General features: G+C 39.5%; 1 protein-coding gene across 2 annotated transcripts in view; it reads right to left on the bottom strand.

Annotated features, from left to right (window-relative positions):
• Positions 1 to 2,657: 2,657 nt before the first annotated feature.
• The window catches only part of KrT95D (phosphofurin acidic cluster sorting protein KrT95D), a 393,377-nt gene continuing 378,070 nt past the window's right edge, over positions 2,658 to 17,964 (bottom strand). For both annotated transcript variants that reach the window (XM_080280420.1, XM_080280421.1), the window contains exons 10-16: positions 17,231 to 17,442; positions 14,116 to 14,270; positions 10,792 to 10,999; positions 7,911 to 8,150; positions 6,125 to 6,393; positions 5,192 to 5,302; positions 2,658 to 2,872 (exon numbers count right to left, since the gene is read on the bottom strand). In XM_080280420.1, the coding sequence (XP_080136546.1) occupies positions 2,754 to 2,872; positions 5,192 to 5,302; positions 6,125 to 6,393; positions 7,911 to 8,150; positions 10,792 to 10,999; positions 14,116 to 14,270; positions 17,231 to 17,442 (1,314 nt within the window). In that variant the 3' untranslated portion in view covers positions 2,658 to 2,753. The remainder of the gene's footprint in view (positions 2,873 to 5,191; positions 5,303 to 6,124; positions 6,394 to 7,910; positions 8,151 to 10,791; positions 11,000 to 14,115; positions 14,271 to 17,230; positions 17,443 to 17,964) is intronic.

Raw genomic sequence — 17,964 nt, 5'->3', positions numbered from 1 at the left:
TTAGGTCTAGATGACATATTTCTCATGCAGAACTTCAACCCTTCTACAAGGCAAGTTTGGCTTTTGTGTGATTTCATCCTAGGGCAAGAAACAAGAGCAACTACTGCCACTAACAACAAAGAGCATTTCAGTAACTGTACTTGATATTATGTCCAGTCAGGCAAAAAATTATGAAGACATTTGTTACATCAATAACATCAATGAACACAAAGGCCCATATTCTCATCTGCTAAGGTGACTTTCTAGCACCTCTTCCTTGCTAATATATTTCTTCATCTGGCACATTAATATACTCCGTCATTTATGGCACCAATGTTGGTATAAAAATCATATAACACAACATAATGGCAAACAGTAATATGCAAAATAAACACTGTAATTAAGGAAAAGGTTTGACAAAACTTCCTTTGCTGATGAAAATACATATTTCAAAACTTGGAACAGAAGTTGTTTCAAACATGTTTTTTCCCCCCAGCATGTAATGCTGTAAATACTGTCACACAGTCTGACTAACTAAACAAAAATTATTTCCATTATAAAATTAATAAATAATGTGCTTCATGCAATGTCATACATGTTTATACATATGGCAATGCTGAAAGAGCTCCATTTGGTACTATTTAAAAAAAAAAAAAAAAAAAAAAAAAAAAAAAATTGAACATTAACCATGAAACAAAACTGATTACTGATGATATACCTTTTTGTAATGTACTAATTTAAAAAATATATGAAGGAAAAGACTTTTTAAAATAATACTATATCTGAAATATGAAACCAATATGGTTTGCATTATTAATTTACACGAGACGGAAGAATAATTTAACGTCAACATCAACTAAAACATCTGTTTGTGATTCTCATTTTATCCAATCTCATATAGTACAGCATTAGGTTATGAAGGCCAAGAAGAGTGAATGTGACACCGAGCCCATCACTTCCTATGTCACAGTAGGTCAGTTTAACAATTTTAGCTTGTAAAAATATAATTAACCCCTTCACACCAATGAAGCACTTGCCATTTTACTGTTACCTTCAGAATTTTATCCAGCCTGGAAGTGATGTTTTGGACTGGAGAGGCTAGATACAGCCTTCACTAACCCCTTTACTACTACAGATCTGTCCTGCATTGGATAATATCACTTAGTGGCAGCATGATAAAATAAGAAATAGGTCACTGGACTGAAGGGGTTCCAACAAAACACTGCATTCTGGATCTACTGAAGAATATTCCATTGCACTTAAGTTCTGAAGATTATGAAACAAAAGAGAAAGAAGAAATCAACCTAAAAAAAAAAAAAAATTACATTTCTGGATAATCAATGTATCTACTGTCAAATACTCAGTCCCACCAAAATTCATCCATGGTGGTTGCACCAGAAATGCCTACAATCATCTTAAGGCTGTATTTTAGGTAGCATAGGCTTTGTAGCATCTCTTCCCAAGAGATCTTGTTTGTATATTATGCCATAAAATTCTCTAGTATGTTACTTATACTGTACCATTTTACTACTGATATAGTTAGTACCACAAACATACATGAGGATACTATGGTATAATATGCAGAACATATAGCTAAGGAAGAGGTGTTACAAAATCCTTAATGCCACTTACAGTACAGACCTCAGTCATCACCTGTCACAACATAACTGAATGCCTATTCTGTACATTAATTCTATTTACAGTATTCAAAAGGTGTAAAACATTATACAATGAAGAAGTGAATGTAAAAATGAAGAATGGACAAATTTTCAATGCCTTACTTGATGAAGTCCACTGACACAAACATAACATGAGGAGTGAGGAAAAATAAGTTGTTATATGAGACGGTGACCGAGTGCTTAAAACAGCATGAAGCAATATATTTTGCGAAAATGAAGTTACAGTATTAACATTAACTGAATACACAAATGTCAGTACAGCAGCTAAAGATTAAGTAACTGACAGTGCTGATCAAGTAAGTGAAAAAAGAAAGCTTTCCAGTTGGGAAAATGTAGGTGAAGGATACTAAAAGCACTGACTGAGTGGTTACTGGTTGTAATGCATTGGGAATGCTGTGTTTTGACTAATTCAGTCTCACTAACAGAACAGAACTGAATATGTTACCAGTGCAGACGCTCTCCCCAACAGGACTCGGCAGTACTTGGGCTCTCAACAAACCTCACTAGAACTGGAATGGATGTCAGCATGGTATTTCCATTTGTACAGGGAATATCATTCATTTATAACTAAGTAACTTTGTGGGTTTACAAAGTTTAAAGACTCTAGAGTCCTTAGTAAACTTACTACCAGTGAATGGATGTCTGAATGGTATTGCATTTGTACATGTAATATATTGTGTGTGTATCTATAACATGTTTACAATAAGTAAGGACTCTAGAGCACAATACTTAGTAAACCAATTAATAGTTAAGACAGATCTCTCATGGCACCAGCTCAACTGGCCTGCTTAATGGGGCTGCTGAGTGTAGCATTTCTGTATTAAGGACAAGTATACAAACTATCATGATCTGACAAATATCACATATACAGAATTACAAACACAAACTGTTTATCTCTCTGCAACTTACATTAATTTCAAATTCAATGTCCAAAAACTTCAAGTTCAACATTAGCACTGCTCTTCTTATCACACTCTTCTCATTTTATTATTGCTTACATGATACACTTTTGTGACGAGACACTTGAAATAACATTGGGCGTTTGGGTCCAGAGGAAAGCTGAAGCTAACGTTGAAGGTCCTGTAGAGTGTAGAGTCACAAGTTGGAGTCCTGAAGACTGAAGAGAAGGATCGGGAAGGACTTGATTTGAGTCTGCCACTGAGAGGACAACTGGAAGAATTTCACATTTGTCCACTCGGCTGAGTCTATACTGACTGTAAAGAGATTATTACAGTATTATATAAAAACATACAATGAAAACATGAACTGATGTTGTTTCAATTTGCTACTACTCACTAATACGAATATATGCTAATGACAAGGCTTTGCTGGCAGAATGTGGGAGAATGAGCTTCAAATGACTACAAATCAGCATAACATAGTATGAATGGGAACAAAGCTAACAGTGAATATTGATACAATGATGGTGTTAAAAATGGAAAGACAGTAAAAATGACTAAAAAATACTCAACACAGAATACAATACAAAGAGAAAATTAGATGAACTGTATTGTACAGACAACACCGCATGTTTCAAATGTTTAGGATAGAAATAAGGGGGAGGAAGGGTTGAGATTCCTTCCATGGCGAGTGGATGGATGTGACTCAGGTAATAAAATGACTACTGACTGACTGCAGAAGGTCAAACTGTTCATATTTCCAAAAGTGCATTCTCATTTTAGCTAAAGTCATTCAGAGTTTATTTCTGCCATTTCCACACAACTTTATTTACCTGTGACATTTTGATTTGCATAGGTTTGATACAACATTAAGTATCCTCTTTACTATTAACATAAAAATGTTTCGTAGTAGCCTGATTAAACTAGAAAAAAAGATGTTGCTCTGCAGATGGAGTTAAAGCTGAGTCACCAGTACCACCAGCAACACTATAGCAATGAGGGCTGTCACAACTGATCCTTATTACTGTACAGTGCATTATTTTAGCATACAGACTTACCTGTGAGTGGGAAAAAGGATAATGATAATGATGACGATGACGATGACGATGACGATGACGATGATGATGACAACGACAATGATGATGATGATGATGACGATGATGATGACAATGACGATGATGATGATGATGATGATGATGATGATAATGATGATGATGATGATGATGATTACCAACAGCAAAATTAATATTCATACGAAATTTCATGGAATACCCGACAGATTTTGCACTGTCTTGGTGAGGGAGTTACTGAGACAGTGGCAGAGCTAGGATGTGCTGAAGGCCTGGCGATGACACCAACAGCCTCATTACAGTATCCAGGGAATATACTGAAGAGTCATTTGGCTCTGATTATTTTATGCCAATGAGGTGATGTCAGGATTCTAGGAGCCTGAATGGTAAATGAACAAGAGTGTGGCCCATTTAACTGGGCAACATGTTGATAGTTCTCCCTCTATCACGTTTTATCTTTCTCTCTGAACCTCACCTCATCCCATCCTTGGGAATGACAAGAGGTCAGGACGACGACGATGATGACAATGACAGCAATAATGATGGTGATGGTGATGATGATGAAGATTATAATTATTGCTGGTATCACTATAATTTATACAGACTCTTGCTAAATAGTAGCTAAAGTTCAACTTAAATGTACTTTCAAGGACATACCAACAAAATTTTAATACTGTGGGAGTGGGGTGGGCTTATCAGGGAAGGTGTAGATGTACAAAATCCCATACAAGCAAACATTCCCGTAACCAGTCATGACTAAGCACTGGATTCACTAGTTTCCTTAAACTTATTTTTATAGCCAGTCATGACAAAGCATTGGAGCCAGTATTGCTTTCTCAATCTTGTGGTGATGCTCAAATGCTTATATAAGTGTTGTGTATGTAAATTTACTGAATGCACTTGATTCTGTGGAGGTATTGTCAACTGCATGCAACTGATATGAACCAGGACTTTTTTAGAGGTCGCCATGAATGAGTATGCTACATGCCATGAATAGTGTGACCTAACTACACATCCATCTATCCATCCATCATCCAATCCTACAGTACAGTGCCCCATGAGAAGCGTAGGAGCCCAGGGCTAGGCAAGTTGGTCTTGACATTTAAGATAAGAGCGACCAGCCTCACTTATCCCTGAGTGGCATTAGGTAGGCAATAAACCTCAACCACCCCTTGGATATAAACCTTCACCAGCTCAATCCAACTGGAGTGCCATAATTACCCACTGAACCACCAGACGCCAAAATCTGGCTAGTCTATATGGTTACCACCCAGCGTAGTAAATGGTTTCCTGGTGTACAGGAGACCATTTGGCTTGTCACTCAGTGTAGAGTCACCCACAGGAACAAGTAAGAGGAAAGCATGAAGGAAAGAAAGACAGAAGAGGGAGTGTAAAGTCACCCATAGGCAGAAGGACGAGGAAAGAATGAAGGAAAGAAAGACAGAAGAGGATGGATGGAAAAAAGGATGGAGGAGAGGCAAGGGCAGACACCCGAAAGCAGCACTACGTCGAGTGAGCGGACTCTGAATATAAACTCTTATTGTACTGATGTCATAGATAATACCTTTGAATGGCTGATTTTTTGCACTTCCTAATAAACGACTGACACCATCGACAACTTCCCTTCGGCTCTCTGTCTCCCGCTCTTTTTCCTTTTTCTTCCCAAGCCGCATTACTGAAAAGCAAATTCAAGCCTTTGAATGCATGTACAGTATTTAAGGAATATATAATTAATTTTTCTAACTGATTCATTTTATGTAACGGTATAATGCGATCTACTGGTGTTCTAACAGTGCCAAAAATGAAATGTCTGCTCAAGACAGACGTAGGTATGTACAATGAGTACTTTATGTATGTCCTATTGTTACACCATTGCATCTATCCCAAAAGAACATAATGTCAGTTAAGAAGACATTTACACCTACATACAATGAAACATAAACATGTTACTTTTTCTACCATTTGAGTACATGAAATACTACACTGGTTTCTCTTTGAGTAATACTGTGCAATATAGTCGGCCCTCAGTTAATGCATTATCTTATAACACAAAATCCATCTGTACAGGAGATAAAATTGACTTCCCTCTATAAACAGTATCAAAAACACCTAGTATAATGCAAGGGGAATGTGATGTCCTTCCAGCCTCTTAGGGAGTGCAACATCACTCAGGTACAGAGGCTCGTGTGTGTGTTTTCGTGTGTTGTACTGTATGTTGTGTGTTGCGGCTGTGGCAAGGTGTTTAGGGTAATTTCAAGTGAGATTTAAGAGAGAAGGGGTTACTCTGACCAGGCTGACAGTATCAAGTAGACCTCTGTGATATTTATCCAATACTGTACGATGCTTGACTACCAGTATATGTAATGCATTTTTAGTTACAACACAAACTTCCCTCAATATGGCAGCCACTTTAACCGAGGGTTGTACTTAGCTTCTGTATTACATTACATGGCATACATTAACATCAAAATAGGCTTTTTGAAACACTGAAACTAACTTCTCTGCTTCTTTTCCTTAGTGGCAAAAGATAACGTGAGATGATGGCATGATGAAGGGTCGAATGGCTGTGTGACACCGAGGGGGGCCAGGCGAGCAACCTGCAGCGTCCTGAAACTTGTCTTAAGAGTGAATTTCCCACCATCCACTCGTGTCTTATCCTTTTCTTTATCCTTTTCTTTCTCCTCACGTCCAGAGCCTCGTACTAGCCAGTAGTCCACTTGCAAATCTAATGGTTCTTGGCCCGTTCCTTCACACAAGCCCTTGTAGCTGACAATATAAAAGCATTCTTATAAATGATATGTTCATATATATCTACTTTATCCGTATTTTACAAAAGCTCCAAAAAACAATGGAGTACAGTGTGTTAAATATTATGACACATGGATTAAAGAAAAGTAGGAAATGCATCTGTCATTGTACATCCTGGCAGCCCTGGTGACTGACAGTTGCCACATCAGCTACTAGCTGTAGTCCTACTAATCTATAGGGAAGAATCTTATACACGTATACCTCGATATACAATACCCCTAGATGTGATATCCCAGCTTAGTGATGGGGATAGAAATACCACCACACCCTCTCTAATAATAATGATGGCCAAACCCCAGTTTAACAATGTTTCTTTTTTTTTTCTTTTTTTCTCAATTTTGATAATATTTTTCACTAAAATTGTGTGTTTAGGTTGATTTATAAACTGTTTTTAGACTCAGCTTAATGTGTTTTAACCATAGGTGAGGTGATCATGGCCATTTGGGGTACAGTTTACTAAGCTTGATTTTTTCCAGACTTATATTTGACAGTGTTTAGATTTTATTTGTTGGTTTTAGTGAGATATTTACAGGTGTTAGGTTTAGGTCAGCTTCTTTTACAGCTGTTAGGCCATTTAGATTGGCTTTAAACTTGTTTTTGGACTCATCTGAGTGGGTTTAGGACTTGGTTGGGGGGGAAACCCAAGGATCAAAAACACATCCCTATACTTTACATCTTAAATCTACCCCGAAAAACGATACCCCGCCTAACGATGGTTTTTTATGTAACCAATTGCATCATTAAACCAGAGTATACCTGTACTGTGTGTTGTAATTTATACAGCTTTTAACATACTATTAATTCTGTATGGCTGAAACTATCCAGATGACATATGACTCACACTGCATCAATATTTTTTGGAGCTAGAATATTGTGAATATATACCGGTATACTGTATTAACTTCAAGTGTTATGTAAGTCACAATTTACTTGTAGATACATATTTATGCTAAAAACATTATTTTCTTTTTATTCAGCAAAATAATAATTTTTTTACATAACATTCGAATCATATGATAAGGAAATAAGCATACAAACAACATTTTCATTTAAACCTGCCTGCAGAAGAATTGAAGGAGCAGGAGAAACAAGATAAGGGTGAAAACTAGCTTCATTAACATCATCATAATATATGAACCCAAATTCCTATTTCAAAATGATGGTGGAGAGGATAGGATATCAACAGCAGGATTCTCAAATCCTTCAGAAAAAATAAATCACAGTAGAAAGAAAACCCTGGTACAAAAAGAATCTCCCTAGCCTCCTGTCTTAATGAGGATAAAAGGCAACTTGAAATACATGTCATAGGCAGTGGGGAGCCATAGTCATATTCAGGTACAAAGAGAGAGGCCTTCCAAGCCCCCACACCCACTCCTTTTACAGCACATGGGGGTTACAAGTGTAGTATTCATTCTTCCCTAATCCTCAAAGAATGGTTGTAAGATGTAATCAAAGAACATCAAACTGTCACTTACTTAGCAAGGTGTGAGCTATTGATATTAGGGGAGGATGGAGGGGTAGTATTATCTCGTGCTTTGTCCGTACTGAGTCCCGTTGTTGGGGTTGAGGCTGCTGGAGGGGAGCCAGGCAAAGTGGGAGCAGGAGGTACTGAAGCTGGGTCCTCTAAATCAACTGAAGTTGATGTTACATCACCACTGCCCAACCGAACATCCATGATAAATGGGACAAATGCCTGAGAGGACTCATCATCTCCACTGAAAGAAAAGGAATGCTGGTCACTTACATACACTCTACTATACTCCATCCAGCCAGCATACAATCCTGTACTGTCCAATCAGGAGCACAAGGGCCCAGGGTTAGGCTATTCAGTCCAAACATTTAAGATGAGGGTGACTAGTCATTTATCCATAGGTGACTTACAGTATGTGAGCAGTAAACCCCAAACAATCCTCAGAACTGAACCCTGATGGGCACATCCAGTAGGAGTGCCTTCACCTATTAGACTATCCAGCATCCAACTACTGGTTATGCAGTTACCACCCAACACAGTATGTGGTTTCTTATAGAGTAGGAATCTATTGTTGTGTAACTAAAGTGTACACATCCCTGCTGGTAGTGAAATACTATGGGTCAGCAGGTGCCGATACATTGTGAAGCCAACTTTCAGCATTCATTAAGCACAGTTTTTGTTAACACCAATCACTTGGTGGTAGGTGGTGGTGAACATCATCCACTCGCTTGATGTAGTGCTGCCTACTTCCTTCGCCTTTATCACTTTTTTTTGTCTGTCCCCTCTCTTCCTATTTCTCACAATCATCCACTCACTTGATGTTGTGCTGCTTACTTCTGCCTTCACCATTATCACTCTTTTTCTGTGTCTCCCCTCTTCTCTTCCTATTTCTCCCATCATTTCTGTCACATTTTATTACTCCTCTTTCCATTTCAGGTGGCTTTACACTGAGTGACAAGCCTAATGGTTTCCTGTAAGCCAGGAAATCATTTACAGCACTGGGTGGTAACCATATAACCAACCCATATATGTTCCCTACGTGTCAGCAAGTGGTTTAGCAGAGGGTTAGTGCCCCTGTGCTCCTCCCTGTAAAACAACTAACTCAAAGACTAAAGGCCACCCCTTACTGTACGGAATTATGGCATCTGGCAATAGATAGATGGCTAGAACAATCACTTAATGCTGGGTTCAAGCTATCCCTGCCCTAGTCAATCTCCACATTCAGCAGTTTGTTATAGTGTCCTCCCTAACCAACCCTCATATCTTCACATTAAACAACCATATTATCTAAATAATTTATTACACACTGCTTGCCATCTCCATCGCTATTCCTATCTAAAATTTGTCAAGCTATTTTCAACATCTCTCTTTTACCTTCCATAACATCTTTTACCTTCCATAACATTGTGGTTGTCCACAAGGGTGTCCTCAGTCAATAAATGATTCTAAGTACAGTACTTCCCTTTTGGTTCTGTATTAAGCAGATACAGCTCCTTACTACCACCCTTTTTTTTCAGATAGTGAAGTACTGTACACTCAACCCCCTGCTCTCGTGCATTCAGCTATCATGCTTATCTGCTATCACACACACATCAAATGCGCAACCATACATGCTATCACGCACCCCAAGACCGCTATCACGCGTCGAGTTTGAAGACGGGCTAAGCGAAACTTATTCACACAGCACTTCATTCGAGGTTTGCAGAGGAAACGATGGTTAATCGGAACGGTAACGTGGTAAAATTTCCGATTATAGCACGGGCATTTGGAATGCACTTGAACGGATTCCTGCCGAGGACACAACGAGCAAAACAGGGACCAAAACCCATTAGGCTCAAAAGAATATATCGTACTACAGCACAGAAATTTAGCCAAACACTGAATACTTATTAATATTGTATTTTAGAATAAATATCAATCATTTTGAAACCCTTATAAAGAGTTAATATTTCTTATGCCGAAAAAACTGTGATGTCGATAAAGTAATCACGTGTTTACAACTGAGACGGGGCTCTGACAACAGTGTGAGGAACGAATGTGATAGTGTCCAAGTTTTGTTCCACTTAAATGTTCCTCAGCCATTCCTGATATAAGGTACCATGTGATACCCCCTTTAGCTGTGGACAATAAAGAAATGGAGACAGCCAAAGAGATCTGGCGGCAACTAAGCCACTCCCAAGCCTCAGAACCCATCAAACCACCCAAGCCGTAATCCTTATAAGAGGTTGATGGCCTTTTATGTTGTTTATTTATTCATTATACTGTTATTATTAATATAATAATGCTTTATTTCACGTTAGAGGAGAGATTGGCAGGAAATCGTAGGCATAAAGTGGTTAAAAGTTAGATAAATGGGCCACCGAAAAACCAATTACAAATTTTCCCATTGATTGTTCAGTTTAGCTATCGCGTATTCAGCTATCACACGCGTTTCCTGTGACCAATTAGGCGCGATAGCAGGAGGTTGAGTGTACAACATTATGCAGATGTTTGGCTCATCCTATCATCAGTTACTGAGTTATCCACCAAGCTTTTCTATTTAACTGTACTTGTTAGGAGTCAGATGGAGTCCTTGTCACAGTCTGCCGCAGTGCAAATTGTACCTTCTCTGTTCCCAGTCAATGAATTCTTCCAGCTACAAATGAGTCAGGTACTGACTGATATATCTCCCAGATAAGCGAACAAGCAACCTGACCAATTTCTAACAATCACTGAACACTAGAAACCAACAAGTGAGCAAGAACACTTAGGTCTACAATCTTATGGGCATAGTAGGGTCTCTAGCACTACTTTCTTATGATTTTATTTCCGAATATGGTATAATAGTATTGTACAATATTTACACACACTATGATGATGATGATGATGAAAATAGTAGTGCTCACCTCTTTTCCTTATACGTGAGCATGGCTTCAGCAATAGGTAGATGTAATGTGTGCTGTGCTTGGGTGAGGTAGCGGTGCACTCGATTGACTGCTTCCTGAACATCTGGCTTCTCCCATCTCTCTACCACCTCTCGCCATGACTCACTCACAAATGCAGCCCCATAGATTGAGTCTATGGAACCTAAGTACTTAGCTAAACTATTTACACCTGTGAAAAGAAACAACATTTTTAGACACCTAGCTGTTGAAGAATAAAAAAGAATAGACATATTGTGTGCAAAGAGTAAGCATCTTTTAGGCTGCCAACTTAACATTAACAACAGAAACTGCTTTAGTAACATTGTTTGCCACCAATAGCCCAAAAACTGACCCTGGGTACCTTTCAAACTTCATGGTAAAAAACAGACGTACAAATCAGAGACCTAACAATTTAAGGCTAAGGCAAAATACAAAATACACCATGAAGCAGCGATATGCCTTGCATTATGAATTATTTCATGCTATTTCCTAAAAAAAAAAAAAAAAAAAAAAAATTGATTGTGAACTGTATTACATGTAAAAACTATAAACTGCCTGGCACCAGGCTGGAGATCATTCAAAGATGGCCATGACAGAATTTTTCCATGCAGTCACAGCACAACTTTAAATGCAACCTTTAATTTAATATGTGCAGCATGTGATGTGGTGTGTGGAAGGAAGAGAAGACGGAGGAGGGTGCAAGGAACAGTGTGGTGGACTGAAGAGGTGAGACACGCTGTGGCACAAAAGAAGAAAGCATACAATGAATGGATGAGAAATAGGGGCGTGGAAGAAGTTGAGAGGCGGAAGAGAGAGTTATATGTAGAAAGAAAAAGAGAGGTGAAAAGATTAGTAAGAGTAAGAAGAGAGTGGATGAGGAATTTGGAAGGAATTTGAGTATAAAGTGGAGGGACTGTAAGAAAATGTTCTGGAATGAGGTGAAAAGAGTAAGACAGGGTGGAAGTGAAGTTACCAGGGGAGTGAAAGATAAAAATGGTAGATTACTAGTGGAGAAGGGAGAAAAAGTGAGCAGATGGAGAGAACACTTTAAGGAATTGTTGAAAATAGAGGATGGAAGTAATGCGAGTATAAGTGGCTGGGGAATGGCTGGGAGAAGGAGGGAGGTGAGAAGACAGGAAGAAATCAGTAGGATAGAAGTTGTGGAAGCAATGAAGAAAGTTAAATCGGGGAAAGCCCCAGGAATTGATGGAGTGTGGGGTGAAATGCTGAAGCATGGGGGAGAGATAGTAGTAGAATGGATGTGGAAGATGTGCAGATTGGCCTGGGAGGAAGGTAGAGTCCCGGAGGATTGGAAGTCAGGTATAATTATTCCCTTGTAGAAAGGAAAAGGGGAAAAAGAAGTGTGTGGTAATCATAGGGGCATCTGTCTTCTTAGTATAATAGGAAATGTGTATGGTAGGATACTTATTGACAGAGTTAGAGAAAGAACAGAGAAATTAGTTGGAGCAGAACAGGGAGGCTTTAGGAAGGGCAGAGGTTGTGTAGATCAGATATTCATTCTTAGATCTTTAGTGGAAAAGTTTCTAGAGAAGGGAAAGAAGTTGTATGCGGCTTTCATGGATTTGGAGAAAGCATATGACAGGGTGGATAGACAAGGATTGTGGAAAGTGTTAAGAATATATGGAGTAGATGGGAAGTTGTTGAATGCTGTGAAGAGTATGTACGATGGCGCGAAGGCTGCAGTACGTGTCGATGGTGAACTAAGTGAATTTTTCTCTTTGAAAGTTGGGTTGAAACAGGGATGTGTCATGTCTCCATGGTTGTTCAATCTTTACATGGATGGGGTAATAAAAGAGGTACAAGGTAGGGTAGTGGATGTTGGAGTGGCCCTGGTGAGAGAGGATAGTGTTTGGAAACTCCCTGTACTGTTGTTTGCAGATGATACTGTGTTGTTGAGTGAAGACGAAGGGGAGCTACAAGGCTTGGTGGATGAGTTTCAGAGACTGTGTAAGAAACGGAATCTAAAGGTGAATGTAGGGAAGAGTAAAGTGATGGTCTCTGAGAGAGGTGAAGTCAGTGAATGTACAGCAAGGTTGGATGGTGAGGAATTGGAAAATGTGAGTACGTTTAAGTACTTGGGTAGTGTGATGAGTAAGGATGGAGGTTTGGAGGGTGAAGTGCTTGAAAGGGTACAGCAGGGAAGAAAGGTTGCTGGTTCTTTGAAAGCAGTGATAAGAAACAGGGAAGTGAGCATGGAAGTGAAAAAGTTACTACATGACAGTATTGTGATACCAACTCTAACGTATGGAAGTGAAGCTTGGACGTTGTTGGAAGGACACAAGTCAAGAGTGAGAGCAGTGGAAATGAGTTATTTAAGAGGAGCCTGTGGAGTCACATGGAGAGACAGGCTGACGAATGAGGATATAAAGGAGCGTTGTGGTGTGGATGTAGATGTGATAGGAAACGTTATGAGGAACACACTGAGGTGGTTTGGCAATGTGGAGAGGATGGAGGGTGAAAGACTGACGAAGAGAGTGTATGTGAGTGAGGTGGAGGGGGGAAGAGGGAGGGGGAGGCTGAGGATGAGATGGAGGGATGGGATGGAGAGATATATGAGAGAGGGGGGTGTGCGTTGGGAGCAGGGCAGTGAGATGGCGGGGGACAGGGCGACTTGGAGGCGATTTGTTTGTGGCCACCCCAAACAGGATTGAGGCGTCTGGCAATAGATAGATAGAATTAGTTTGTAACTGCCTTCTAATATTTCCATTAACTATTTTTCCACTTCAACCCACAAATTGCAGCTTTGTTCTTTTAAACTGGTTCCACTGCACTTGCATGCATACTGTAGGCCTTGGTCACCTGATGGCAGCTCTCAAAGCTGATCAATCTCCAGCAGCATCTCTGTTCAGTCCCTAAACTCTGAGGTCACATTCCATGACCTTATCCCCAAGTCTTTTTAGGTCTGCCTCTTGTAATTCTACCCCCAATATTCATACCTCTCACCTGTGCTGTAATGGTAAGATTTTTCTTAGGCATATGCAAAATGCTAATATACTCTCCCTCCTTAATCTCCCTCTCAATGACATGAAAAACAACTTCCTGAATTTTTCCAACCACTCCTTACCCTTGCTACTGAGTTAGTTCCAGCCCCACCTCTCTCTCTCTCCTTAAACCTTCACTGGATTTTATCTTCACAATTTAACTCAGTTTTTCATATAATTCACACAGGGACTGACACTGAAATCATATCAGACAATCTAATAGTCTTATACTTGTTTATCTTTGTACCTAACACTTTCTTACATGCTCTCAAATTTGAAAACAACTGCAAAAACCCATACAAACCAAGAGGAATGATGAGGAATCTAATGTGATTCTGGAAGTCTGGTGGAGTGGATGAGAACTGATCGACATATGGCCGTAGAACACAACTAATGTACAGGTCAGATCCCACCACAACCACCTTCATTGGACCAGGGGATTTCAAATTACTGTTGCAGCTGAAAAGACAAAACATAAAACCTTGGAAACACAAATTACAATTCTTCAAGTCAAAACTTATCATTTCTCAGCTATACTAGTACAGCTATTTATATCCAGGTTTTAAACAGTGCAGCAGAGTATAGCTGAACTAAGGCAGTCTTCTGCACTCCCATGCAAGGATAAAATTAAGTTTCCTATAAACCACTGACTAACAGTACCATGAACTACCGTAATTATACAGTTAAAAAGATAAATACCAATGAAGGAGGTGGATGTAAATATCCCTGAACAGAGATGAGTTTATTCATGACCGGTTTTGTCCATGGTTTCTTCAAATGAAACTATAGACTGTTCATCTAGACCTTGCAAATGTCACCTAAGTTTCTGTCCCTGAAGCTGACTAGCTCTCAAAATGAAAGTAATTTGTTTGATAGAAAGCTCACCATGTTCTCATTTTTTATCATTCACTCTGTAGTAACAAATAATGTCCATAAATTTCAAACTACCAACCAAGCTGGAAAAGCAGAAGTATGAAAAATGCATTACTAAAATAAATATCAGAAAGAGAACTGCACAAATTTCAAGCTCAACACTGATGACTCTGACCATTCAAATGTCCCTGAGTTTAAGATGTCATCAAGTCAGGGGAAAGACACCTGAGTTTTCAAGCAGTTTATCAGTCATTATATATCCCCAGAAAAAGAAGTGTGTAGTAATCACAGGGGTATTTGTTTTCTTAATGTAATAGGAAAAGTATATGGTAGGGGACTTATTGACAGAGTTAGGGAAATAGCAGAGGAATTAGTTGGAGAAGAATAGGGAGGTTTTAGGAAGGGAAGAGGTTGTGTAGATCAGATATTCATTCTTAGATCTTTACTGGAAAAGTTTCTAGAGAAGGGAAAGAAGTTGTATGTGGTCTTCATGGATTTGGAGAAAGCATATGACAGGGTGGATTGACAAGGATTGTGGAAAGTATTAAGAATATATTACAGAGTAGATGGGAAGTTGTTGAAAGCTGTGAAGAGTATGTATGAGGGTGCTAAGGCTGCAGTGCATGTGGATAGAGAACTAGGTGAAATTTTTTATCTGAAGGTTGGGTTGAAACAGGGATGTATCATGTCTCCATGGCTGTTCAATCTGTACATGGATGGGGTTATAAAAGAGATACAAGGTAGGGCAGTGGATGTTGAAGTGGCCCTAATGAGAGAGGGCAGTGTCTGGAAACTCCCTGTACTGTTGTTTGCAGATGATACTGTGTTGTTAAAAGTGAAGACGAAGGGGAGCTGCAAGGCTTGGTGGATGAGTTTCAGAGAGTGTGTAAGAAATAGAGTCTAAAGGTGAATGTAGGGAAGAGTAAAGTTATGGTCTTCGAGAGAAGTGAAGTCAGTGAATGTACAGTGAGGCTGGATGAGGAGGAAATGGAAAATGTGAGTACATTTAAGCACTTGGGTAGTGTGAGAGTAAGGATGGAGGTTTGGAGGGTGATGTGCTTGAAAGTGTACAACAAGGGAGAAAGGCTGCTGGTTCCTTGAAAGCAGTGATAAGAAACAGGGAAGTCAGCATGGAAGTGTAAAAGTTACTACATGACAGTATTGTGATACCAACTCTAACGAATGGAAGTATCACTGGCCATCAGTGTTTTCAATATCATGGGTCACTTTTTCAGTCACACTTTCATCTTTCTTTCTATGAATTGCAGTCTCTACATCTGACTAGCATCTTAGATGACTGTGAATGGTCATACTTTATTTTCAGAGTGTCATCAAAGAGAGGCAAGCATGGCAGTAAGGGATGGTTTCACTCTGCATTCCCCACCAGTTTTGTACTGTACTGTATTCAGTTATGAATTAATGTCTTCCACAGTTTTCAGGAAGTAGTCTTTTTGTAACCAATCATTCTAATGTACAGTAAAACTCCTCTAACTTGGACCCTGCATTATCTGCACAAAAAATTTAGGTGGACAAATTCAATGTAACTCAGATGAATAGGAGTTATATTTTACCAATACATTATCACAATCTACAGAATTATGCAAAATAACACCAGGAAAATATGGTGACTGATACACTGCTTGAACACTCTGACGTCTGGAAACCTGTGAAAGGGCAGGCTCACCGGTGTTGGACCTGAAAATCATACATTTCTCTTTCAAACGTCTATTTTATTAGTGCATTTGACATAAACCTTCTTAATTTTCCTGCCCGTATTATAATTTCACATCAATATTCATTCATCCATCCATCATCCAATCCTATGTTGCTCCATGAAAAGCGTAGAAGCCCGGGACTAGGCAAGTTGGTCCTGACATTTAAGATGAGAGTGACCAGCCTCACTCATCCCTGAGTGGCATTATGTGAGCAATAAACCCCAACCACCCCTTGGATATAAACCTACACAGGCTCAATCTGATTGGGGCACCTTAATTACCCACTAAACCACCAGATGCCATACTTTCAGTATATGGTCACCACACAGTGTAGTAAATGGCTTCCTGGTGTACAGGAAACCACTTGGCTTGCCACTCAGTGTAGAGTCACCCACAGGCAGAAGGAAAAGGAAAGAATGGAGGAAACACAGAACAAGGAGTGTAAAGTCACCTGTAGGCAGAAGGAAGAGGAAAGAATGAGGGAAAAAAAAAAAAAGCAGAGAAAGGAGGAAGAAAGGAAAGGTCAGACACTCAAAGCAGCACTACATTGAGTGAGTGGATGGTGAGCACCCCCACCTGTTAATATCACCTTTAAGTACATGGTACATAATTCAAAATAAAAAAATGATGAGCTTTCTACTATATGACTACTCCTCATTCTGAGAGCCAATTGGTAAGGACAGAAACTCAGAAAATTTTCAGTTGGAAGGTCCAGATGAATTCACTACAGTCAAGAATAAACTCATCTTAATTCACTCATGTTTATTTTAGTCTCCTTCCCTCACCTGTAAAAATGTCTATATAAACAGTAACATGGTGGGAGGAACTTACAATTTATGCAGCTTATTGAGGAGATGTGTGAGTGTAGCTTTGACATCAGGTGGTGCCAATGTGGTGATGACCCGGTGGCCAGTGTCTGTGAGGTGAGCCGCAAGCAGAGGGCCGTGGGACTCCCCGGTGTTAACCAGAATCACATGGTCTGGCAACTGAATGTCCTCTGTTGGCAGCACCCGCGCCAACTGCTCCAACACCACCTTCCTTGGCTAAGGGCACACATCAGACTAGTAATTACATCATCATCGCCATCGTCATCATCATCATCATCATCATCATCATCATAACATTATTTTTCATGATTAAATGGGGTGGGTAGGGTTCACTAACAGGAGCAGGAAACAAAAGAGTACAATTATCAACAAAGTGCCCTATGAAAAGGGCCAAATATCTATTCACTCATCATACAAGGGCAGTTAACCAACATAAAAACCTCTCACACAATGATGTAAAGACTGATACTCTAACCTAATATCTATTATTGTCTGGTTCAAATATTAGAGTTTTGTTTAGTTTTTAAAGGCTCCAACATGCTTGCATGCATCAGCCTTGGTCACCTAATGGCGGCTCTCCATGCTGCACGATCCATTGCAGCCTCCCTGTTCAGTCCCTTAACCCTGAGGTCACAATGACCTCGTCCCATGTCTTTCTCGGTCTACCCCTCATAACCCCACCCCCAATATTAACACTTCTCACCTTCCTCACCCAATTATCATCCCCCATCCTCTCCA

This window comes from Coenobita brevimanus, chromosome 84, assembly GCF_032717465.1.
Source record: "Coenobita brevimanus isolate Jiangsu-jjx chromosome 84, ASM3271746v2, whole genome shotgun sequence".
Taxonomy (NCBI): domain Eukaryota; kingdom Metazoa; phylum Arthropoda; class Malacostraca; order Decapoda; family Coenobitidae; genus Coenobita; species Coenobita brevimanus.
This window is presented reverse-complemented; position numbering and strand designations above follow the sequence as displayed.